The sequence below is a fragment of the Manis pentadactyla genome, chromosome Y (genome assembly GCF_030020395.1).
Source record: "Manis pentadactyla isolate mManPen7 chromosome Y, mManPen7.hap1, whole genome shotgun sequence".
NCBI lineage: Eukaryota > Metazoa > Chordata > Mammalia > Pholidota > Manidae > Manis > Manis pentadactyla.
The window spans coordinates 33,256,984-33,284,077 of record NC_080039.1 but is presented as its reverse complement, the minus strand read 5'-3'; the positions used below and the strand labels follow the sequence as shown (position 1 = coordinate 33,284,077).

Below are 27,094 nucleotides of genomic sequence, written 5' to 3'. Positions count from 1 at the left end.
TCCTAGCTGTGCCATTGCTCTGTCTAGTATTGTTAAGATAGCTGAGGGAAGCATCTGCACAGACAGGGGGTCAGGACTCCCAAAGGGGCCTTGTAGAGAAACCATGTAAGGCCGGCTAAAATCCTGGAAGTATCCCAGCACCGTGCGACTGGACGGGGGCCAACGTGCAGTCCCAGTCATGTCCTGCCTCTGAGCATGTGCCGTGCCTGCTGCCGGCCTTCAGGTGTGTCCCCTGCCTGTGTGCTGTCAGCAGCATGCACCTGCCCCAGGTGTATTCATTACATAATTCATAAGGGGTGAGCAGGAATGCCAGCGCAGGTGGCCCACCCCATGGCCTCGTTTTGCAAGACATCTGGGTGGTGGTAAGAAACAAAACACTGGTGCAATTTGGTTAGTGCCCCTCACACATTCAGCGGACTTCTAACCAGGATTCGGCTCATTGGACGTGAGTCTGATGGGTTATCCATTTAACAGTGGATTCTTTCTAGGACTGTCGGACTGAGATGGTTGTGGGAGCCTAACATGCAAGGTGCTCAGTAATTCATTGTTAAAGGTAAAATCATGGGGGTCAAGGGTCTGACAGGTGCAAGACCCTGTCCAAGGTGCTGGAATCACTAGGAAATCGTGTCTTCCTCTTACACGTGAGGATGACAGTGCAACCGTGGGGGTGGGTGAGATTGCTTCTCACAGATGTTCCGAGCAGTGTAACTCAACATTCGAGCTCTCCGTCAACACCCAAGATAAAAGTTTAGAAATCAACCTCTCTGTGGTTCTACTTCTCCAACACTAACATCACAGGGGCTAAAAACACAAGGCCAATCTTCTTGCCATTCTTTCCTTCTTTATAGGACGTAATTTGAGCTGCAAAGCTGTGTATCTCCTTTGGGATGCAGTACATCCATTTTCCGTCTTCAGTTTTTTAAAGATCTAGTTCTTGATAAATGGGGTCTTCTTTAAAGGGTCAAAATAATGTGCTCACTTCCAGTGGATACTGAAAATGCAAAGCCAGGTAGGACATTCAGAGGAAGGGCAGAAGAGGAAAAGGGAAAAGTCCCCCCCACCAAAAAAAAAAAAAAAAAAAAAGAAAGAAAGAACAAGCCTGAGATGGTGGAAAGACGAGAAGTGATGTCCTCGATTCCAGGGACAGGGAGCCTTTCAGAGAAGGTAGATCAATACCAACGAGGGCTTGGGAGACAGTCCTTCAGGATGAGATAAACAGGCACATAGCTGCTACAGGCTTTAGGTTGTAGTAGACTGCAGAATGATGACATTTGAGTTCGGGGTCCCGGTTGAGTGGGGTACCCCTTCCAGGAAGCATGGTGGACCTTGGCCAGAGGGATGACTCGCTGGCCTCGGTCTGAGCTCAGTTCTGCTCAGAGAGAGATCAGGTGTCAGCTGTTTGGCATCAGCGTGTGGAAGTTTGTGATTTTCTGTCCAGTGCAGGGGGCAGGGAAAAGGAACATGGAATTGATGGACAATTGAAATTTTTCCGGGAAGGTTCACAGAAAGCAGTTGGGCATGAGAGTTTGAGGGTTTAGCAAGAGGGCAGTGGGAGTGGTGGCAGACCTCAGGAAGGATGAAGGGAAGGGGTGGTGGCTTGCGGACAATGCATGGGGGTTCAAACAAGATGGGAGACAGGGAAGAGGTGTTTACATCCTGGCGTGGGGCCATTCCTGGGATGGACAGTCCCCAGCATGATCTGAGGATAAGGAATGAATAGAAGGCCAGCAAGTTCCTGGCATTCAGCCGGCACCCTTGTCTTGTTAGTGTACATGCCAGGAATGCCGAGCCCAGCCATCCTGTAACTGTTACCCTGATGGGCTTCATCCCCTGTCAGTGTGAGGTGTATGGCTGGGCAGGGAGGGTGGATGGATAATGCTGTACTTTACAGGAAACACGACGGGCCCCCCACTCATGAATGCAGCTTCGGGTTTTATGAGACACAGGACATTGAGGGTTGAACGTTATTTCATGCCTGGTCATCACCAGCTGCAGTTGCAAGGTTTTAACAGGTTTCAGAGAGGAAGGGAGGTGGCCCGAGGCCCCTAGAAGAGGCTGGCTTCCAGCTCCATAGAGAAAAGCCCCATCCCTCAGCTGCATGACACGAAGGTGGTACAGGGTGCGGAATACCTGTGACACAGGGCTCTCTTCACTTTGTAGCTGTGGCGCCCATCCCAGGGACCTGCTCTGGGGTGCACTCTGAGGCGATAGGAAGCAGAGTGGGGAAGCATTTTATCAGCAGACTCTTGAAGCTTCTGGAGAGGTGTATTCCCCTCGTCCTCAGAGCCAAGGTTGGATGCGGTGTGCGTCCGTAAGCACATTTCCAATTTGCCTTTTGTTTAAAAGCATGCTCTGTAGAGTCTAAATAAAAATAAATGAAGCTGGGTGGGACTGTCTCCATATCAGAGAGAAGGATGGGAAAGAGCAGGCAGCCCAGAAAGAGGATTTCATGTAAAGTGAAAGGTGGCATTTCAGGGTGGACGGCTAAGAATAGGTGACACGTTCGTTGCAGTAGGGTAACCAGACTTTTCCAGAGGCATTATCGTTACCTCACTGGTGCCCGGCGCGGAGGTCAGTGTTTTGCACACACTGGAAAGATGTGTGGGGATAGCGGTGGGGGTAACAAAGGTGGAGACAAAGCAGGTCATCGTGAAAGAGAAAATGGTGATGGTCCTGGGGACAAAAGCAATGACAGGTAAAGATGACCAAGGAGATGATAGAAGTAATGAAGATGAGGACCAGAAGAGGAAGACAGGGGTGTGGTCAAGATGAAGAACTCAATTTTACAGGGACCTGAGGTTCAGAAAATGAAAGCTATTTGCCTGGAGTCACAAAGTGTAGGAGGCCTAAAATCTTAACCTGGTCCATCTGGCTTGCATCCTACCCTGCTCCTCCGTTTCAACTAAGTAAGTTTCCTGGGTATATTGAACTTGGAAGATGGAGCTACAGAAAGAATGCAAGAAAGTATGTTGCCATCTGTTGATCTGCTTTGCTGTTGACCAAGGTCTTTCGAAGCATCATAGCAAAGGAATAACGAATAAAGGAAAAGATTGCTAGATTCAGCTACATGAAATCTAAATTTTCCTGATGTCAAAACAAAATATTAGCAGCTAAAAACACCAATGACAAGCCAGTTAAAAGTATGTGCAACATCTATGTAAAAAAAGAAAAATTCCAGAGATACAGAAAGAGCTCATAGAAAGAAATGGGTAAAAAAATAAATACCAGACAAAAGAATTCACTGCACCGATTTATTGCATCAGTTCACTCCACATCTGCTGGCTTTGAGCATCATGATTTCTAGAAAAGCAAACAGAAAACCCAGAAAACAGAAAAATCTTTTCAAATACAATGAGTGACATAGGGCAAATCTCTTTAAAAAGCTGTGTAGGCCACATTATATTGATTCCTAAAGGGTCAGATGTTTTTCTTGTTTTGTTTTTTTTTCATAAGCAAACACAAAAATCTCTTGTCATGTATCAAGGGAGGTGAGCCTGTTTTCCCAAGCATCGTGGTCCAAGGATGACTCGATGGAGAGATCAGGCAGCCACTCTTGGCTATCATGCAGCCCCGACCGTGACACTTACGAAGTGTATCTTAAATATTGAGCCAACGCTTTGAACTTCTGAATCCCAAGGCTTCCATGACACAATTATTAAAACTCAACTCAAGCAGCAAAGTGGATTTTATTGTCACAAGGATGCTTTTCTTCCTTAAACATTCTCTTTTGGAATTTCCAGAAGACTTTAGGATGTCTGAGTGTGTGTGTGTGAGTGTGTGTGAGTGTGTGTGTGTGTGTGTGTGTGTGTGTGTGTGTGTGTGTGTTTACATGTGGTTCTTTTGCATTAAATTTCTCCTCAGCGGTATCCTAAGTAGTGTGCTTTAGAAACGTGGATGAGTTTATAAAACGTATCTGATTCCATAACTTCAGTGTGATACTAATTCCCCAGAATGGAAATTGAATTTAAACAAACAAAAATAGGAATTCTATTAGTTCACCCCAGACTGTCAAATCTTTGCTATTTGCTTGGAACGGCAGCCTAGCCCTCGGTCAGGTAAAATATGACCTGCAGACCGATGTGGTAAGTAAGCCCTTGGTATGGCAGGAATCATGAAACAGGGCCTGCAGACAGACGTGTCTTCCCAGGGACTTTTCACAGGGCCTGGTATTCTAACCTCTCTGCCTATTAAACAACATTTTTACTCCTTCCACGACTGTCAGACTAATAAAGAGACAGTATAAAGATCACATGCTTGATTGGCAAAGGTATATGCTAAGATTCAGGGCATGGGCACAATATTTAAGGAGATGCGCTGTTAATGCTGTTTGGCAGTGATTAACGGGGACTTTCAAAGGCAGGGCTTCCATAAATTATACGTGTGATATTGTTCCTGGGATATGATTTTATTTATTTTATAGGATTCCTACTCTTTTCAGCCTTGAAGAAAACACTGAATGTATGATAAATGAAAGTGAAATCGCCTATGCCAGCATTGTCTGTTACTGGCATTTTCTGAAAGAGATGTTTTGAGGAGGACACAGTAGGCACGGATGTCACTGGCCAGCCCAGAACGTGCTTCCTTCTGTGCTCCAGAAAACTGCCCTGGGGCAGTGTTCTCCCCGTTTACGGGCTGCCCTGCACCAGGACGAGGTGATGGCCACCAGGCTCTGAGGTCAAGAGCAGAGCCTGAGTGGGGGGCTCTGTCCATCAGCACGTCATATACCACTTTGCAAAAAAAATACAGTAATAATTGTTGCCTCATCATTGCATTTCTTGAAAAGTCAAATGCTTTCCTGACTTTGCCTAATTCTTTTTCTGATGAGCGAAGCAACCCATATTTTACAAAGCCGCAGAATACAGACACAAACAGCAGAAGGGAAGTGTCCCGGGTGATTGATTCCACCCCCAGGAGGTCGCCTCATTCATGGCTCACTGAATCTGTGTCACTTTTTAATATTTTGCAAAAATTATATAGTAATAGTCAGACATGATCCTTATTACTATTGACAGAATTTTACATAAACTCCATACACTGTTTTGCAGTTTCCCCTTTCCACTTGATAATATACTTGGGCCTTTTTCAACATCAGTATTTCCACTTGCACTTCATCGTTTTGGACTACAGTTCACCTAACCTTTCCTCTGGGAGGGGCATCTCAGGACCCACCAACTTTGTGTTTTTCTCTTTAAGGCGATGCTCTCATGAATACGCTTCTCTACACATCTATGTAAACTTGTGGGAACATTTTTGAACCAAAATTTCCCAATATTAAAATGCTGGATCAAAGGATATTTATTAAAACATTAGATTTTAGCTGATATCATCTAAACCGTCTAATCTTTTTTTCCCCCGTGGCAGTGGGATACCCACTGATGAGCTCTGAGAATACTAATTTCTTATAATCTTACCAATATCCATAAGATAAGATTACCATAATCTCTAGGTATTATGGTAGTTGTAAAAGTATATTTTCTTTTACATTTGTCATATGAATATATATGTCATATGAAGATGTCATATATATATATATGAAGTGGTACCTCACAGTTAAATTTCCCTTTCTATTACCCATGTTGTTGAGATTAACATTTTAGTGGCAATTATATTTTTTTCTCCTAAGAATTTCCTGCTCATATTCCCTGTTTTGCAGGGCACTTTTCCATTGGATTTTCCATCTTACTCTTATTGATCTGTATGGACTATCTATATATTAAGGACAGTCCTATTTTCCTTGTTGTATGTTGCAAAGATTTTCTCCTATTTTCTTGCTTGCCTTTACATTTTATTTGTAGTCTTTTTGTGACAAATTCCCATAATCAAATTAGATGACTTTTCCTTCATGGCAGGGAATTGATGGATGGCTCACAAAAGGTTTTCTCTTCTCATCAAATTAGATACTTGTCTCTTGTGTTTCCTCCCAGTATGTTTAGGGCCCCTTGCTTTTCAGTTAGGTAGTTAGTCTTTGGAGAGGAGTGTGTGTGTGTGTGTGTGTGTGTGTGTGTGTGTGTGTGTGTGTGTGTGTGTGTGTGTGTGTGTGTGTGTGTGTGTGTGTGTTAGTCTTTGGAGAGGAGTGTGTGTGTGTGTGTGTGTGTGTGTGTGTGTGTGTGTGTGTGTGTGTGTGCAGGACCATGTGTCCATTGCCCCTTCTTCTGGATTTGTCTTGGGAGTCAGCGTTCCTGGCTGCTGTGGGACTGACCTCTCCGACCTTGAGTAGGACAGGCTTTGGGGACCAGAGGCTGTGCTTCGGCTCCAGACGGTAGCATCAGGTGCAGCCCTTTCTGTAGGGCCAGGGTGGAGTTAACAGTAATGAAGCTCATGCAGCCCCACCATAACCCAGGAGGCTGTGGTCCCATGGCATCTTCCCACAGGGACTGGCAAAGGACTGTTCCTCAGGCAAGGTCCACTCTGCACATCTGAGGGGGCAGTGCTGATGGGTCATACCTTTCCTGCCACCGCCAGGCATCGGTGTCAAAGCATTTTAGGGCAGTCAGGCTGGTGGCCACATCCCCTCGGGTACCTGTTCTCCCTGGCATTACTGCTCCTGCTTGCCAGGGTCACAAAGCCTTGGCATCACGCAGGGGAGGGACTGGCCCCGATCCCCGCAAAGGGAGGTTCCCACTGTGCTCCCCACGGTCTCCTGGGTGGTGAGGAGGGAACCGCCAGCCGGTGCTGTACTGCACATGAACCATCCCCTGTGTGACCCACCTGCAGCCAGACGCCCCAGGTCCACCTGGGATCCCACTCCGTGTCCCCGTGATGATCACGCGTCATGTTCCTCCTGGATGAATCGTGTCCGCTTTGCAAACAGAGTGAGGAAGAGGAAGGCGGGAAATGTGTGTCTCCACCACAGCTCCCGGATTTCCAAACGCCGGTGTTAAAGCCACATGGATTTTTACATTCAGAAGAGGGGAAAACACAAGATCCTTAGAAGACTCCTGCGCCCACTCACGGGATGTGTGATGTCGTCAAAGGAAGCAATCCCCGAGCCCATCCTTTTAGCCCCAGGGCTTTCCTCAAAGGCTGTGGGGCGTGACCCCTTGGCTGGGTGACATTCACGGTTCCGTGTCATAAGCTGGCTAATGATACGGACACCACAGTAACGGGCACAGGCATCTCCACGTGCCGTCTGCTCCCTCGCTCCAGGCATCAGGAGCTCCTGAGAGCCCTCCCACGGTCCTCTGAGGACGGGACCGCATTTCCCCGATTTCCAGATGTGTAACCAGCCAAGCTGCACAGCACAGAAGTAGCTTGTCGAGCCAACTCCCACAGCCGGCAAGGAACTCGCGCAGAATTCAGACCCAGGTCTATGTTTTTACATGCCACATGGTGTTTCCTGGACAGATGGCCTCAGGACACAGCTTCTGGCTATTGACACTGGTGGGGGTGCTGGGAGGGGCACAGACTGTGGGGCCAGACACCTGGGGTTTCTCTCCACCTCCACCGGACCCTGGATGGTTCGCTGTCTCGTTGATCCTCTACTTTCTCATCTGTAAGATTATAACATTTTACAGATTAGGGATGATAACATTGCCTAGCTTGCTGGGATGTCTTGAGGAATGCCCCAGGGTAATTAAGAAGTGTACAAATGTTTGTGATTATGATAACCTTTTCCTTCCTCCCCTCTCTCAGGGTGTGTCTGCTTTCTCATCTCTCCTCCAAGAGTACCTTGTTACGCTTTTTTGGTGGGAGAGGGACGCACATGGCCATCGATGCCCCAGGGCACAGTGTCATGTGTTCAGGTCTTGTGATAGTTGGTTTAATATGTGGCCATGGGAAGATGAAATAAGCGGAATCTTCTCACGGCCTCTGCCACCTGGGGTCACTGGGGATGACCCCCTGCGTACAACCTGGAGGAGCTCCTTCTCCAAGAAGCCTGTGGGGTGGAAATTCAAGGCCACTCACAGCGTCTGCTGGGAGCTGTCTGTGCTCTTGAGTGGTTTCTGGGCTCGCCCCCTGGGGCCACATCTCTCAACACGGTGGCAGGAGCCCTGGGTTGGGGGCAGGAATGGGCTTCTGTTAACTTAGAGACAGAAGCATTTCGGGAGGGCTGTTCTTTCACGGCAGGATTCTATAAGTCATTGTGTTCACTGCCGAGCAGTAAAGCCCAGTGAAGGCAGGTCAGAATGTTGCCTGTTTCCACAAATGACTCCTTCTCAACCCAAAAAAGACCTTATTCATTGGTATCCCAGATGCCCTAGATGCAAACAATTGAAACGGAACAGACCTGTTGTTTCTGGCATTAACTGGGTACTTACTGTACTTCACACAACACTTCATTCATGGGAAGTCACTAAGAGCAGGTGCACGTGCTCATTCTAAGACAGGAAGGTGGCTTCTGATGTTTATCAATGACTTACACGTAAAACAGACCCCTGGTGATATTCGCCTACCTCATCTCCTTCCCGTGAGCCATGGCAAAATGTAACTTCTGCACACGTTCACATTTCCGGTTTTTAGAAAATTGTTAGAGAGAGAACATTGCTGTCATAATATTTCCTCATTCCGAAGTAAGACAATAATAGCCAGAGGGGAACAAAAATGACGAAATTACAGCATTTTAGATCTTTTAACTTTAGTCATTTAAGGTAGAATTGCCTGTCAGATACCTTTGTTGACATTGCTATTTCTAGTCTGCCAGATTTCATCAGTAACAACCGTGTTATTAATGCATTGATGCACCCAATTTTTAGCAAGTAAACATACTATACTTTATGAAGAAGAAAACCTATGGAAAATAAGCTTTTTGACAACCTCTCAAGCTTTGAGAAAAATGATTTCACTTTGTTTGCACCACTTGACATTTTGGTCTTGTTTAGAGCTGCCTGGCAATTAAGCGAAGGGCTAGGCAAGAAGGCAGAGGATGATTTACTGTGAAATAGAGGAATTGCCCTATTCACAGAGAGGGTAGGTGCTTGAATGTCTCTGTTAGTTTATCCTCACAGAGCTTGGAGAGAGGGTCTCCCAGCACGAGCGTGCTTCTGGGCCAGACACAGCTCTTTTAGACATCAGTGGGTCTGGCTCAGACGTCACTGGCAAAGGAGGGTTGCTGTCTACTAGATTTGGGTAAAAAAAGGGAATCTCTGACCGGAACAGTATGCATACACTTCCGACCACCACCAGTGTTAGTGAGTACTCACAGAATGTCTATCTGCCTGCATATATATTTGCATGAGCGTGCATACCCTGAATTACAAGCAATATGCTACACATTTCCTTCAATGCTGTCTCACCTGAAACCCAGAAGCCCCTTCAGTATTCATGGCTTGCACAAAGGTGTGGTGCTTCGCCCGTAGGTTTGTTTGTCAGGACCTTGTTCTGCGCTTTGTTCCACTTGCCAAGACAGCCATTCTCAGCATGACTGTTCCCTGGCGCTGGGTCTTTCTTCTCGTGGAAGAAAGCCTCACTCCATCTGCGGGCAGTTGTTGCAGCATCCTACTTGAGGCATGTCCTCAGTTGTAGGACGGCCCTTCTTATTTGCTGCTATGCAGGTCTAGGCGGTCCTGCCAATGGAAGTCCTGTGCTGGGGTCGTCTCTTCCCATGCACACTGCGTTAAATGCCAGTTGCCTGCTTACGTGCTAGTGGTTTTCGTTTCTGCTCTTAAAACAACTGTGGGAGGGGTTGTAGGGCTTGCCCATATTTTAAGAGGGAGAAAAATGATTTCCAGGTCTGTGACTGTGTAAACACTGTAGAGGAACTGTACAAAGCTCAGCGGCCCTCTGCAGATGTCTACACTGCAGGATTAGAATCCACACAGCTCTCTCAGAGCTTGATCATTGAGAACCAGGCATGCCCACTGGATGTGAGCCCCTCAAATGCATCCTTGACTCAGAACTTCTGAAGAGTAGAGGGATGCATGTGCTACCACAGGGCTAATATCAAGAACTAATGTGTGGCTAAAGATGAAGGCAAGATACAGCCACAAGGGACCTAAGATTAGTCCCACTGATTGTCCCTCTTGGTCTGTCTTGCAGGTTGGCAGTACTGATGTTTTTCACTGTGTTCCTCCATGACCCCTGTCTGACTCACTTGCCCCCCAGTATTGACACATCACGTGCATGCTGCAGTCAGTCCTGGGCTCTGTGCCCAGCTGCATTGATGAGAAATGCTTTGATTTTGTGCATTAACCCTTATCTTCAAAAATGCAGTATTTCTCCTTTAACATTTTCTGGATTTTGTATGTGCCTCAGGTAGGTGCATCTGGAAAGCTTAATGTAAATGAGGGTATCAGAGAATCCAGCGATAACAGGGCAGCAAGAACAGAGGAAGCATACATATTGTGTGTGTTTTTCTTTCTCTTTGCTGCGTAGGTGAGCTTCTCATACACCTGTGTTTGTGACAAGGTGGTAAGCTTTCTGTAGAAAGACGGTTTTGCATCCATAGCCTAGAGGTCTAAAGAGTGCATGCAGGGGAATCAGAAGCATGTGGACAGCTCACTGGGCAAGACCACAGCAGATCTGGTGATCTAAACACAATTCATCCTGTAGCGTATTGCTCTTGGTCCTCTAAATTGATTTGGCTGGTAAATCATTAACCTCTGGGTTTCATACACTGTAACAAAGTTATCATCTTTACGAAGCCCAAAGCTTAATTTCATGTTCTTGGGCCTGGGATGGATACTATTTTGCCTTCAGTTGACTTCTCAAATTAAAATGGATAGTTTTTTAACACTGTTTTATAAATCATTTCCATAAAGCAGAGAGCATCATAAATTATCAAGGCATCGAGTCAAGTAATTAAGTCAAACAGGATTAATGAAATAATGTGGTAGTCTTTCCACCCCATGAAGAATAGCTACAATGATCACAGCGATAATAATAAACAGTCATTGACTAACAATGGCTAAAATGTAAAAGGCATTTAGTATGTTCTAGTCACTTATGGAAACATTTTCCCCGGATGATTTAGATAATTCTCATACCTGTGCTTGCTATCAGACAGTGTTATTTGGAAAGAGAACTTCTCAAAGGTTAAGTGACTTGCGTATTGCTTCTCAGGAACACACAAAGATTTCCAAATTCTGGAATTAATTGAGACAAAAGACCTGTGTGCCTCTCTCTAGCCACAGACTTTCTGTAAGACAAGCCTATTTGGACCCATGACCCCTAATGATCTTTTCCCAGCTCTTGGGTCCCAGGATCCATCAGTTTCAGGGTTCTTGAGTTTGATCATGTACTTTAGAGATGTCTGTGCTCAAAATTAAGCAACAGATGTGGGCAACGGTAGGTTGTGGGTATCACAAAAGTGTTTTAGATAATAACGTCTCCACCTGCACATTGAATTTTTCTAGGTAAATATTTCAAGGCACAGACAGAAAAGATGAATTAGGATTTCGGAAGCTGGCTTAAGACAATGTTCAAGTAACATCCCAGCGAGTTCCCATGTATACATTTGACAGGTGAGGACAAAACTGGGGGTCAGGAATAGATTTCAGCACCTGTTGCATTTAAGTTGTGACCCAATTAGGGCTCATCAGAAGACCAAACGCAGCAGCTTTCCTGCATAGATTTATTCCACCTGCTTGAATTTAGTTGAATTAATTAATGGGATTCAATAAAGTCATGTATTTAGAGTCCATATGTAGTCACCATGGTGCCTGGCATACAAGCGGTGCTCGACAAATATACCGTCATTATAAAATAATAATAATTACCATTTTTATGATTTTTGTCCCTTTCTCAGAGTTGTCAATCATCTCCTTAAAATGTGCATATGACCCATTACACTGAGCAGGAAAATCATGGATGGGAAAAAAGTTCATGATGGAAATGTAAACATATGTTTGCACCATTTTGTGTGTGGGGGGGTTATATTACTATTGGTGTTTCACCTTGTACTTGACATGTCCCCATGGAGTTCACACTCGCCAGATGAGCCTGACCGCCCTCACCTTGGAGTAGGGGTCTTGGCGGCAGAGCTGCACTGCTTGCAGGAGCCGGAGCTCTCCCCGTAGAGCCAGCCCAGCACACCGGAGGTCAGTGGACTCTACAGGGCAGGTACAGGCAGGGAAACTGGACGTGCCATTGAGCAGGAGCAAAGCCTGAGGGAGGATACGGTGGCGGCTTGGTCCACGTGGCCAGGCTTCATTTGAGCAACAAGAAGGGCTTCCTCCACTTGCAATTAACATGCAAGGTGTCAGCGAAAGGAAGTCATTTTCAATCTTATTTCCTGAACTTCCTAGATGGTAAAATCCAATGCATGCAAAAGATGTCTCATGCCAGAATAAGAATGACTATGGATGGGGTGGTAGAGAATCTGAGTAAGAGATTCTGAAGGGTTACTCCTCTTGTCGGTTATTCGATGCCTCCAGACATTGTCTCCTCTCACAGCCCGGCTCAGACAGGGAGCTTGAGGTCATGCCTTGCATCTTATGTGGCTGGAGATGTCCTGGCTGATAGGTTTCTGGAGCTTTACATTGGCTTCGATCATAACAATGGCCGTATGGTCATCTGGGCAGCCTCATCCTCCGTGACGAAGCCTGGATAACCTCCCAGGCAAGTCGAGCCAGTGGTATTTCCAAAGAGCAGATGGGTGCACCAGAACCGCCAAGCTTTATTTTCTGTGGGACAGGACAGCCCAGGGAATATGGTGACACATATCAAGAGCGGTAAGGCTCATACACTTGCAAGCAAAAAATTCCCTGCCTGTCTGATCACCTGCTGCTCAGGTGAACCGTACTGTTGGGATATTTATGACTCCAGGGAAGCAGTGACCCCAGGCACTGACCCAGAGTGGCTTCCTACGACTCACAGGTACACCAACTTTGAGTTTTATACGTGTAATTCCATTGAACAGACGCAACGACACCATTCTCCCGCGTGCCTCTGCCTCACGGATGCAGAAAAACACTGGCGTGCTCGGTGAGAATGACGGCTAGTTGGATTTATTCAAATTATTTCCAGCAAATGCAATGCCCTGGAGAAAACACAAGTTATTGTTAATCCAAGAAGAGCGCTGAGTGGAGCCCTGAAATCATCGCAGATGGTGAGACCAGATGTAGGTGCAGGGCATAAGTCACACGTTACAGCTGTGATTAGGGCAAAGACGGGTTCCGTGGAGGGAATCACAATGTTATCCTAACAACCAGAGGCAACACAAAATAGGGATGCTCTTCCTGGAAGCAATATGAACTCACGTGGGAACTAGCCAAAGAGGGAAATGCCAGCAAAGAGAAGAAGGGGGCATCGAGAGAGAGGCAACGCATCAATCTTATGGTTTTCCATCTCTTAACTGCCCTGCTAATACTAATGATAGTTTGTGATGTTCAGTCACTGTGTATAAAAGTTGTGTGAAATTGTCAGAAACACTACCGAAATCTCATTATCGGTGTAGTTCTTGAAATCCGTAAAATGCCGTCTCCTTTTATTATAGGTCAATGTTCATATCAACATAGTCAAACATGAGGTTTCTTTTAAAAGTCTCGTTCTCGGGCAGGCATCCTTTAGGAGCTTTTCAGAAGGTCACATTCTCAGAACTCACCCCAGATTTACACAATCCGAATCTTCACCTTTGCGTGGTTCCTTCCCAGGATGATAAATATGCCCATAAAAATTGGAGGAACACCGATATATGATGTGAACACACATGGGAAACTCCATCTTCAGTTTGAGGTCCTGATTATGAGGTTGGGTCAGTCAGAAGACCAGAAAAAAATAAATGCATAAAGCAGCCCGATCGGTTCCTCAGTATCACATTTCCTTACTTTCCGTAGCCCTTTGGACCATGCTTAGGGATGGTCTAAACAGGTTTTGATCTTCTAAACAGGTTTTCAGGGACATTTTTATGTTAGTTTAGGAGATGGGAAACTGAGTGAAATAATACCAGAAGATCCCCAAACTCATGGATGCAGTGCATCTGATTGACTAGGAGACGGTTGAGCTCTGGCATTGTGTGCATGGGTGTACATTTCACTCAGGGCCATCAGGGAAGGATGTATCCCTTTATTAAAGGCCTTCAAAGAGAATGGCTCCTTCATATGCTTGTGGCGGGCTTGGTCCCCCGCATGCAACTTAAATTGCTCATGACAAAGCTTGAGCCACTACCTCTTGCTTAGCCATTAGCAGGGATGGAAGCCACCCTCCCGTCATTCCCCAGAAGTTCCCCTCTGGGTCCCAACCGTTTACTTCTTGGGCCCATCCTGCAAGAGTTTCATTTTCGATGCCTCTTTAGACCTTGGTGTGTCCAGAAAGCATTGGAAAATTGAATCATAGATGGCATTTCATGCAACAGTTGCATTAGATCCAAGTAAAGGAAAACGCAAACGCCACATCTTCTATTTATTTAATGATTATAATATTTTGCTTGCTTCTCTCTAAAAACGCCCTCCCATCCAATAGCAGATGAAAAGCCAGAACAAACAATACCAGCTCTCCCCCTCCCCATATCCAAGAAGCCGGCAGAACATCATTCTTATATCTCAGCTACCCTGCAGGATGTGGCTAAGTCATCCACATTTTATTTTTGGTCATATACTATTTTTTTTTATGGGTAAGCTTTTGGACTTGACTTTATACTAGAGGTAACTCAGATGCTTCCCAGTGTCTCTCTCATCTGTGGGATCTCTTGAGCTCCATGTAATGGAGAAGATCAGAACTGCAGTTTTGTTGATCTTGACCATTTATTTGGGGAAGAAGGCCTAGATCGGGTTTACCTGCATTAAGTGGACCTTGCTTCCAACTCAACACAATAAATCTATTTGTCCATTGACAATACATCCCGAGGTATGGGGTGTTGGTTATGCTTCTAATCCTAAATAAGCTCACAAAGAATTGCCTTTCTGGGGCCAGTGACATCAGAATTTCTCTTTGCCACTCGGTTTACAGGTTCAGAAGAGCCCAGGGTAACCTGGCTTCCTGGAATACCACCTAGCTTTGCACGTGCCTTACTGACAGTTACAGCCCGCGCTAGGTGCTACAATTAGATACTCTGCTTTATCTTAAAATCCTGGCCTCAGTGGGACTTTTTGACCCTCATGATTAACCCTTTGGTCCAATGAAGGACCCACTGAAATAGTTTTAGGGGAACTTTTTAGAGTTTCTTTGTGTTCCCTGCAGTTCCACTGAGGTGGACATCTTTTCTTAATTATTCATGGTGTGTGGCTGCCTAAGAGATGTTTTTTTCCTTAATGAGCCTGATGTTTCCAAAAATGATAAATAGTCCCTTCACAGCATTTTGCTCCAATGTTTTGCCTGAGTCAACCTACCTTGTAAGAAAAGAGAAAGCCAGACCAAGGGAGATAAATAATAAGGCTTTAATTCGGCAAGCCGATTTTCCAACCCCGGGGGCAGAGCCGCCGCACATTGAGCGCTCCGTGTAAGCGGTCCTGAACTCAGTGTTTTGGACGTGATTCGCTTCCTTCATTCCCCTTGGCAACCCTCTAGTATTGTAGGTTATCATCGCTGACTCAGAGGCAAAGAGGGAGCCCCCGGGAGCAGGCTGGGGACCCCGGACTCTAACCGGGTGTGCTTCCGTGAGGACCCAGAGACCAGAGCTTGACTGTTTGGTTCTGTTTTGATGGAGCATCTCCTGCAAGACCTGGAATTTGCCCGCGCTGGGAAACCCCTCTGCCTGCCATGTGGCCTAGCACAGGGTCCGACTCTGCACAGTGGCCTCGCCCTAGTTTGGGGAATGCACACATGGAATGAGGGAACCCTCCAGAATGTGGTGTCACCCACATTCTCACCTGGAGGGGAAAGGGGCCTGATTTTTACATTTCCAAGTTTTGTCCTTTAGGAGTACAAAACTCTGGTCAAGAAGTTCTCATTTTTTTTTGACCAACCTGCTCTTGTTGTCTTCAGTTAAATAACAAAGTGCTCTTGAAATGGCTCATTTTCTGTATTTGTTTCATCCAGGGGATGATGTGAGAAAGCTTTGGAAATAAAACATTTCATTTATAAGCTTATTCTGCAGCCCATCATAGGTAATTCAAAACTATCATCCTATATAAATTGGTATCATTATCCCTTGAGAACCTTACCGAAAAATAATATTTGTGGACCTCTGACTTGCAATATATTGCTCCGAAAGCAAGAATAATACAGCAGTATTTGTTCCCACGGGAGATTTCTGCTCAGAATTTTTAAGAGAGAAATATGTTAGAACTTTGTGGGATCAATCTTATGAAAAATTAAATGGTTAATGGGCTCCTGGCTTTACAAATGAGATTCCGGCGTAAGGCCTAAACAGGATGGGATACAGAATGTGTCTTTTGGGAACAAAAGAACTAAAAGGAAATCAGAAATCTGGCAATCTGTGCACATATTAAGCCAAATATTGCACCATTTGTACATGCCTGATAGCCTCAGCCAACCTCTCTTGCATTAATCCCAGCCTCGTTGTATATGGTGCCTTTGGTGAAAATGGTAACATTACCACGCTAGACAATTCATAAGAAATATTGATGGGGACAAAGTAAATATCTCATCATGGCCCTTTGAAATAGTGGAATTTGGAGGAAATATGCAGGCAGGGGTGTTAAGATGGGACAGGATGCAATGTATATTTTAGTAGAAGAAATCTGTATAATAAACACAGCGCAGGTTTTCCTGGAGATGCAAATAACCAGGACAGGAAATGGTAAGTAGGAGATGCAGTGATTTGAACAAAGGAACCGAGTCACCAGGAGAATCTGCAGAGGGACATTGTCCCTGATCTGCTGTGGGGCCCCAGCCTTCAGCACCCAGTCGGAGCTCAACAGGTACTTCATAAACACCCCCTGAATGAATGGATGGCAAAGTCTAGGGGTCAATGTTACACCTGAAAGGCATTTAAAAAATCAGTTCAGCACATGTTGCAATTAATGAGACAATACCGACACATTATTATTAACTAAATCCCTGCTTTCCATTAGGGTTCACTATTTGAATCCCACATTCTATGGGGTTGGACAAGTGTGTATGATGACACATAGTCACTATTACAGCATCAGACACAGTAGTTTCACTGCCCTGAAAATCCCCTTTGCTGTGTCTATTCACACCTCGTTGCCTCGAAGCCCTTGATAACCACTGTCTTTCTATTGCTTCCATCCTTCCAGAAAGTCATAGAGCTGGAGTTCTGGAGCATGTAGCCGTTTCAGACTGGCTTCTTTTCACTTAAATATATGCATTTCAGGTTCCTCCATGTCTCTTCACGGCTTGATAGCTCATTTCTTTTGAGCGCTGAATAATACTCCATTGTCTGGGTGCACCATAGTTTATCCGTTCACCTCCTGAAGGACATCGGGTTGCTTCCAGGGCGATTATAGATAAATGTGCAGTGATGACTTCTGTGCAGGATTTTGTGCTCATAGACGTTATCATGGAAGCCCCTTCTTATTAAAGGCATTTCTTCACAGGGGTTTCTTCTAAATACATTAAAGGTGAATTTCATTTGAAATGGAGGGGTTTGCGTGCTCTATTGCAAAGGAGCATTTGCATTTTTTCACTCCTGGTCACACAGTTAGGAAGCTAGATGGTGATTTTCAAAGTGATGAGTCTTAAATTAGTGTCAGAGCCAAATGACCCCGAGTCCCAGTGTAAAGGTGGTTGGCTCAGCTGTACCAAACCACGTCACAATAAATGTCTGCCTGCTAATGATTTATCACGGGTGACAAACTTCTAAAATGGCCTCATGCATCTTATTGCTTGGTTCCGAGTATGACATTTATGTATATGGTGTGGCTTCTAGAGATGTTTATTATATGAGTCAAAAAATTGAGAACGATTGAACATACGCTAGCCCATGGCATTTGTAATCAAATAGCAAAAATATATCTTCTGGCAAATGACTTGGGTCTCACGTTTGCACTAGAAATAATCTCTGCCACCTCCATGGAGACCTACCTAACTGCAGATTTTCTCCCCTTTTCTGGACCAAGGAAGGGAGGGCGCAACCCCAGTGTGGAGAGCCTGTCTCCACCAAGGGGTGGCCGACTTTCTGGTTACGATGTACCCATATTCTGTGATTGTTTCTGCTGCAAAGGATACCTGGCATTCTTGTAGGATTCCAGTAGTTGTGGTCATCCTACAGTGATGAGATAGAGCTCACCCCAAATTTGGTTCCCATCTTGAGACGGATGATACCACATCCACACCAAGAGGCCATGGAACAGTTTGTTACTCACATAGTGAGGCTTCCTGGGGGAGAGCAGGGTAGCTGCTAAGCTGGTCTGAAAAGAGCTTGGGAGAGTTGGGAAAGGAGCCTGATTGAGCTGTCATGGTGGCTGGGAACTGGGGGTTGGGTAAGGGGGTTCCCATTTGTAGCCAGTGTTGCATAGTTTGAATCTCCCTTGGGCACTGCAGCAGGCGGCTTTTCTTATTACCTTGCTAGGCACAAACTCCTTGCAATCAAACAACAAAAAATGGAGTCAACCCTTGAATCTTAGTCCAAGTATAAGTACACATATTAACTTGCCAACTTAAACTAGCAGCGTATGAGTAAATAGATCTCTGTGGAAATAATAAATTGTGTGCGTCTAGTTTGACCATCATTTTGTTCTGACTTGAAAGCAGATGATAGGGTCCTAATCAGAGACCGCATGGTTCAGCCCTTTCTCCACCCTCCAACTGTCTTCTGTTTGCCTTATGGGAAATTGTAGGCATAACTAGCAACGCACAGTAAATTCCCATATCTCCTTGATGCACAATGAACAGTTGTGAACACATGCCCTGTCTTGTGTGATCTGGGCTCACTTCCTTCTCCCTGTTTTAATTGGAAGAAAATAGCAGCTGGGTATCATTGCATCCACAGGCATTTCCATGTGTATCTCAATTTCTTTTTTTTTAACTTTTCCTCTGTGTTTCTCACTGAGCCCATCCACTGAACTACACAGGGTTTGGGTGATTTGACTTTGGAATCAGATGTAACTCCTACACTCTCGCCATCTAGCTTCCTAACTGTGTGACCAGGAGTGAGTCAGCTGTCTTCTTCAGAGCACCACTGCTCCCACCTGCAAAAAGGAGCCAGTTCCATTCACTTGGGGGGGTTCAGTGTGGTCTAACCAAGGGCACAGGTGATCAGGTAGTCAGTGCTTCCAGATGGAAGCAGTCAATCTTGTAGCTGTTGTTGTGTATATTTTGAAGTGTTGATAGGTGGGGGGAGTATACAATGCCAGGTGTGAGCAAGAGAGAAGAAGAAAAAGGGAAGTGAGAGAAATACTGATACTCAGCATGGACAGTCTTAAACCTGGGTATCCCCTGTAATTGTTTAAAGAAGACATTCATCATAAAATATTTGTAGACATATTTGTTCACGTAAGAGGGACATTGATGGCTTCGTTTGGTTCCATTCGATAAGAAGCAAGAGTAGACTTCTTTATAACCCGCGAACTTCTGTATAATCTCTTTATAACGTCTTTCTACTTTTATATCCAGATGTTGTTGCAACAGTTTGACCTGTGTCTTTGGCATCTTCCTCAAAGGGGCTCGAGATGTGTGGGCCTGATTCTTCCAGAATCCTTTCTCGGGTCTCCCTACAGAATCACTCCATGATGTCTGGAGTTTCAAACGATGCTAATGGATGACCCTTAACCCAATAACTGAGTCTTCTTGTTGTCTTTGCAAAGAACCCTGCCACAGTCGGCCATCCTGATTAGGATGCGTCCCCCTTTGGTACTGGCATGGGAATGCTCCAGTGCCCAAGAGCATTTCTTTGCACTTTTGGAAATTAATGGACAAGTCGATGAAGGCGAATAATCCCCCTTTCTTATGTAAAGATTGAACTGTTTTAAAACTGAGCATTTTCTCCCACTTCAGGACAGATTTTGAATGTTCTGGACGAGTTGAGACTGACTAATAATACACTCGTCTACTTCACATCGGACCACGGAGCACACGTGGAAGAGGTGAACAGCAAAGGGGAAGTTCACGGAGGAAGTAATGGGATCTATAAAGGTGAGACATCTGTGAAGGTGGGGGAGGGTGAGACTGATAAGCTCTGGCCTCTCTCCTTCCCCGTCTGCCACCTTGTCCTTAAACTCAGAGCTTCATTGCTGTGCGTCTACCACATTTCCAGACACCGCGCTTCACTGTGTCATGGGTCAATGTGGCCATTCCTTTTAGGGTCCCTAGAGGCATTAAAAGGACACCCGTGCAGACATTAGAATGAAGGTGTTTTTGTCCAGATGACAGCCAGCCCTGTATTGTGTAGCTGATTTAAACAAGTAGCCCTCTACCCCCATGCATTAGATTAGTATCGTGACTGGAACAGAATAACACATACTTCCTGGCTTATAACAACGCAGCGTAGTGACTTGCAATTCTAGAGGTCAGACGTCCGAGATGGTCTCCCTGGTCTGAAATCAAGGTGGCAGAAGGACTGTGTCCCTCTGCAGACCATAGGGGGCAATCTTTTCCTCGCCTTCTCCGGCCTGTGGAGGCCACCTGTGTGCCTCGGCTCATGACCTCCGCATCCATCTCTGAAGCCGGCAGCGCCGTGTGCCCAGACCTCCCTCCTGCCTCTGCCTCTGCCTCGGTAACGTCATCTGCTTCGTTTGCCCTCACCCTTGCCTCCCTCTCTTAAGGAGCCTTGCGATTTTATGGACTCACCCAGGTAACCCAGACTCTTGGTGGCATTTGCAGTTTCCCTTCCGGCCTGGCGGCCTGTGCTCAGGCTCTGGGATGAGGGGATGTAGACATCTTTGTGAGGCCATTGCTCTGCCTGCCTCGGTCTATGGGAGCTTTGGGGCTGATGTGCATTCCTGACACAGTCTCAGCTAAGCCGCCCATCGGATGTATCTGGCGGGTCACTGGGATGTTAGATACTACGTGTTTGGTAAAACCCAGCCACGGACCACGTTGCTGGTACGGCATACTCTGTGAACACAAGACAGACACATCTAATTATTATAAAATGTGACCCATTTCACAAAGACTTAGGTGAGATTCCCAAAAGGGTGTATCAGGCTAAGGGTTAAGACACCCACTGGAATCTGCAGTGGGTGTGGATTGAATGTAGCATGGAGAGGTGAGCAGAAGTGGCCTTGCAAACAGGTGAAGCGTGGTGCCCCTGATGGGGCTGGGCGGCTGCCTCAATAAGGCAAGAAGAGGCAAAAGACACACATGCGTGTGATAAAGGGCCTTCTGGCTTTGTGTTATCCTTTCCCAAGGATGTTTCACAGATTTCCAGGGATTCAGGAAATCTGAGTTTACCTCCAAAGATAAGAAAGGATAATATAGGGAATGCTTTCATCCATTCATTGGTTTAGAAATAATGACTGGACCCTGTATCTGGCACTAGGCCAGAGGCAAAAATAAATATAAAGTGTGGTGCATGCCTGGAAGGAAGTCGTGATGAACCGGTGGTTGGGTGGGTGGATGGGTGCCTGAGTGGGTGGTGGTGGGAAGCGTGGGGAGATCTTTATGCTTTAATAAGGGCGTTTACACTTTTGTCCGCACGAGATGCTAGCAGTGCCTACAGAAGGGGAAGCCTCGCTTGGCCAAGGGTCCCATGATACATTTCCAGAGGAGGCAAGACTGGAAAGGAGGTGGTCACTCTGTTCTCCTTCTAGCTCTGTATGCCAATCCCCAACCGCCCCTGCCTGACAGTGCTGGGAATAAGAAGAGGCCAATGGCTGCTTCTGCAAACCGCAGAGCTGGATAATGCCAGAGCACAGGGCGCCAGAGGCAGGGATGGAGAAAGGGCAGTGTGTTATCGTTACAGTGGTGCTGTCACCTGCAGAACCTTATATGTCTGCTCACACCTTTGTGTGCATGTCTCAAATCCTTTTACATTCTGAGCACCTTGAGTCCCCTGGGCCCTGGAATGAAAGGATTCCTCCTGTTCAGCACTGGTCTGCAAACTTTATAGGATGTCCGTGCCCCTCCTTAGCACCCCACTGTTACCTCACCAGCACGTGATGGATATTTCATGTGGGTTCGGTAAAGGAACCAATGTGTTTAATGTGAGCAGGGTTCACCCTAGGAGACTGGCACTGTCTCAGCAAGCCCTCCTGTTTCCAGTCTTATTTTAGAGCAGTGAGAAATAAAAACGTGTATGCCTATATAGTAAGCTGAAGTTTCCGTCGTATTTCCATGGGGTCATCACCTGTGTGGAGAGAGTTGTTTTTATTTTATTTTATAGATTATGGTGTCTCTAAAGATGGAGTTACAGAGCGCATTTCACGCACAGGTTCCCCCTATTCGCTCATTCTGGGTTGAAGGCCTGTTAGATTCTCAAGTAGCTTAGCTGCCGTGGATCCGACGTGTACATAAATCATAGTAACAGAAGTGGGTAGAAAGCTATAGGTTCTTAAGAAAGTTACATATACAAAGCTATGGAGCTTCAGTTCAAGGAGGCAGGGCCAGATGACTGCAGGTGGATGAACCCAAGGAAGCATTTCGTGCAAGAGGAGAGGGTGGCCTTTGCATTTGGCTTTCACGGTTGATTCTGGAGATGGAAGCGATATGGGTTGGGGACAATGTCAAGGGTCCCATATTATGGCTGCAAACCAGGGTTCTCATACCCTCTGAACAGCATGTCAGTAGCTTCTCCCTGATTTATCTTTAAAGAATGAATTGGATATGTTAGAAATGCGTTGCTGTTTTCCCTGGAGGGCTAGACATGCCATCAGTGTAGGACTCTGTTAATATCGCAGCCGCTTCTATACTGCAGCGTATTACCCCTTTGTCAAATGTAGTTGAAGTCAAGTTTGCAGTGAAACACTGTTATGATAAAAGGCCCTGGAGGAAAGACGTGGTTTCCCTCTAGCTGTGGGGAATGACCACAGACTTCTGTATGTCCACACATCCCGTTTCCTAAAGCTGCGACCTCAGACGCACTCTCGTGGTTTATGCAAACACACAGGGATCAGGCCGTTTACACTCCCTGACCAGAAGGCGTCCTTTTCTGATTGACAATAATGACTTCTCCTCCCAATGGGAACCCATCAAAAAGATCTTTACTCTCTGAGCTCAGGGGTCCCACCGAAGTCCTCAGTGAAATCTGTTTTTTAGGTCATGAGATCTGTGCGCTGATTGGATAGAATGCCCACGATTCAGTCATCCTGCCACAGAATTCAACAGGTGATATTCCTTTTAACCCCAGGGATATGAGATCTCTGTTCCAGTCTGCATTTAAAAAATACATTTCCTTCTGCTGTCACACATTCTGAACGATTGTGTCAACCTGATACAATTAGTTTACCAAATAGTCATCCCTTAACCCCGTTTTAAAGGTAAGGAGTCCTTGATATCCACTGAGGCGGCTAATTTGTCTGTGTTCCCATACTGAGTTATTGGTATTTTTAGCGAGAACAAGATACATAAATAAACAACAAAAATCTGATACTGTTTGCATTTTGACCTGTCACTGCTTAACAGCTGTTCAGTGTAAAAATCCCATCAGGGCTGTTGAAGTATCAAAAGCATCCCCGTTGCAAATTTGGGCCTGGGAAAAGCCAGCACTTTAAAGGGACACAGGGTTTATGCTGACCTTGCCGTCCTGACGCACGGCCAGGAAGCGTGGGCTATGGCTCTCGGTGTGTGCGACTGTGCCCTGGGCAGGTACGGGCTGTGTTCAGAGCAGGGGTTGGGGAGCATGAGAACATGCACCCCCCCCAGGTCAGGGCAGTGGTATAGGAGCTCCAGACCACCATCCTACAGATAGCGGTTCCCTTATGGAAGGGGCGGGTGGCCCCCAGCTTCCCGTGATGCCTGAGTCAGAGCTTCAAGCCCCTGGAGGCTTTGCTCGCAGAGAGAAAGCAAGTGAACCACAGAAACACCACCTCCACCTTCCCCAGTGGCTCCCCTTCTGACCTACGCCTCAAGGTCACAGATCTCTGGTCCCCTGCCTTTGTTATGTACACCCTGATCCTAAGTGTCCCATTCAAACCCACCACTTCCAGTGGCACTGGAGTGCTGGTAACCCCATACCCAGCCCCCGGCCCTGCTTTGGGAGCCCGAACACCTGCATCCAGTTGCCCCCACGATATGGGGTGTGGCTGCTTGGTGGGTACATCCTGGTTAACAGATCCTTATTAGAGACCTTATTCCCCAATGCCACCTGTCCCCCACCACCCGCTTGAAGCAATCTCACTGAGCAGTACTATTCTGCACACAGTAAATCAGCCCCAAAACTGGGGTTCTCTGCTGCCACAAAGCCCCTTTCTTTGACCCGCCCTATGCCCCATATTCCAACAGCAAGTCCTGTCAACTTCATGTCTTAAATATACCTGGCATGGGCCCGCTTTTCTCAGTCCCATCAATCACGTCTCTGCGGGCTCATCCCCCATGGGGTGTCCCGGAAGTCTCTCTGCTTCTTTCCCATGTCTACAACCCATGATGCACCCAGGCACATGGGTGAGCTTTCATGAACATATGCTCCACGTCCCATATGGAGTTTCCCAGGGCGACTGACAAAGTCCGGCACATTGGGTGGCTTCACAACAAGAGAAAGTGGTTCTGTTCCTCTGCAGACCTGACATCCTGAAGAAGGGGTCTGCAGGGCCGTGCTCCCCCTGAAGGCGCTCGGGAAGGGTCCGTCCTTACCTCTCCCAGCTTCTGGTAATCCGCAGCGTTCCTTGGCTTGTAGACATGTTCCTCCTACCTCTGCCTTCACATGGCACATCTTCCTCTCTGGAAACACTCCCCGTGCAGTTTCCCCGTGCACGGAGGACACGTGGAGTCTGCACCTTGCATGGACACAGCCCCGCCTTGACCGAGTGCCCTTCATCCTCCTCTTTCTGGCCTTTTTAGGTCCCCCAACACCCTCTTCTTGTTCCCACCCCAGGGCCTCTCCATTGGCAGTTCCTTCTGTTGGAAAGTTCACCCCCAATCTTGGACTGGATGTGATCCATCAATCCCATGCAGCCTCTACAATATCTCCCTGGACCGAGTCAAAAGTTCTCGCCCCTCCCACCATCACACCACCTTATTTTAATTCCTTGCACATCTATTCAACATGCTTATTAATATATTTGCTCGTAGCCTGCTTTCTTGTTATAATGTGAGACCCACGGGAGCAGGGGCCTGGGCTGCCTTACCATGCTATCCCCATGCCTGCAACAAGCAGGCAGCAGGTGTTCAGCCAGTACCTGCTCGAGGAACAGTGAGCGCTTTCCAGATTTCTCTTCCTTCTGCTCCTGATATGCTACCTATTTCCCTAAAATGCACTCCCCGCTCCCCCATCTGGGACCAGAGCCCCTTCCCTAAGGTTTTCTGAGTGACGCCGTTTGGAGCATACTGCTTCTTTCTCACAGCAGAACATTTCCTGTAGTCTCAGAAAAGACCTGCTCAGGCTTTCATTTCTGTTCCTCTCCCAAGTCAAGGTCACCCTGAGGAAGGCTGTGCCCCCACCTTCCTTTTACTCTGCCTAAAGGCAAGTAATAAACATCAACGGGATGGATAAATTAAGTCTATAGATGGTGTCTGCAGAAGTACGGGGGACAGAAATCAGACTCTCCTGAGTGCTCAAGAATGTAGGCTTCTTTCCCGTGCAGAGAAATGCTTTCAGAATCTCCTGCTGCTAGCATGAAGATAATACCCCATCTGGAATCTTTCCTCCCCCAGCTGTGCATATGCCAAAGGCCGTTGATTGGCTTGTGTCCCTGTCACTCATGTGTGCCTTCGGGCAGCCCCTGAATTTGGCATCTGCCTCCTTCATGCAAGGACACGTGTTCCAGACAGCAATTGATACTTTTATTGGGAAGAAAATAACAGCAAGAGGCTCTGGTAGTTTACCTGAAGGGTGTGTTCAGGTTCTGTCTTTAGATTTTTGACATTTTCATATGCTTCCCAAGAGCAGGCCCACAGGGATCAGAGTTTTGTGTGAGCCCAGGAGGTACCCTGGAAGCTTTGCACCTTTGAAAGACAATCACGTGTTGTGTTCATTGATCAGCTCAGTCATTCAGTCAAATTTGTGCATTCACATACTGACTGTATGCAGCATACCAGGCATAGGGCCAGCCTCTAGGGTGCAAGGGCAAAGAATACAGGGACCCTGACTTCTCATGGCTCACAGCTTATTGTGGAAGTGGAGATCTAAAGAAATCGTCACCTTATAACGAACTGGCAAGGGAGCTCTCGAGAAGGAACAGTTTGAGGTGCTCCACCCAACCTGGGAATTCAGAGCGCCTCACAGGAGGCTCACCTTTTGCAGGCTGATATTTTTTAATGTTGACTAGGAGAGGAAAGGTGGGGAGTCCACTGCAGGCAGGCGTGAGGTGCTCGCAGTAAACCAAAAGCAGTTTGGCGTTGCTAGAGATGAAAATGTAAACAAGGGGCATCAGGTGGCGTGGCTGACGGGGTAGCTACATCCAAGTGACTGTGTCCCGTGGGAATGAATATTTAGAGTCACTGGCTTGGAGTAGTAGTTAAAACTGGAGGTGAAGAGTATCACCCAAAGCCTGTGTAAGGAGAGGGTACAGGAGTGGAAATTAGGAGAGATTCAGGAATGCCAAGTGTCAGGTCTCTTGTCTTTAACATGGGCATAATAGGATTGCTGTCATAGGAATGCCATGGAGGATCGTTGAATCAAACTGAGGAGTAGAAGCCAGTGCATGCCAAGTGTGAGTGAACCTAGGCAGTGAAAGGTGGTCTCCCCTAGAGTGACAGATCTGGGATGGCAGGTGTGTCATTTTACTCAACACTTCTATCCCCAGAATGTACAACAGTGCCTGACCTGTTCTAGAAAATCATTTTTGACTGAATACATAAACAAACCAACAAAAACTGCTTTTGAAGGATAAGCAGTTTCAGTTGGGGAGGACACGGAAGGAGGGGCATGGCCACACTGTTAAATCGATCGGTATTGGCAGTTGATTGGATATTGGGTTCGAGGGAATGGAAGACATCAGACATGTCTCGTGTTTTTGGCTTGTGTGATTGGGTGGACAGAGGTTCCCTTTAGGAACGAGGACTTGTGGACAGAGATCTGTATTTTGTTGGCATGTGGGGAGGGAGGTATATGAGATCATTTGGTGTTAAAGGAGAAGAGGGTCAAAGAGCAGAATTTGAGGAGCTCTCACTGAAAAGGTGTGTTGGAAACAATGCTGATCTGACAGAGACATGGAGAGAGTTAGTGGGGAAATGAGAGCAAAACGAGAGAGAAGACAAGATTCCACCGGCAGCACGGGGGTGTCAACCCTTCCTGATAAGCCTGTTGCCACCTCATTGTCCC

The 27,094-nt window shown here is 46.5% G+C and overlaps 1 protein-coding gene across 10 annotated transcripts in view; it reads left to right on the top strand.

Moving 5' to 3' along the window:
• LOC130678838 (steryl-sulfatase-like) overlaps positions 1–27,094 on the top strand; it is a 469,951-nt gene that overhangs the window by 77,894 nt on the left and 364,963 nt on the right. For 9 of the 10 annotated variants that reach the window (XM_057496237.1, XM_057496238.1, XM_057496241.1 and 6 more), the window contains one exon: positions 19,735–19,872. The exons of the other annotated variant lie outside the window; for it this stretch is intronic. In XM_057496237.1, coding sequence (XP_057352220.1) covers positions 19,735–19,872 — 138 coding nt within the window. The remainder of the gene's footprint in view (positions 1–19,734; positions 19,873–27,094) is intronic. 10 annotated transcript variants of the gene reach the window in all.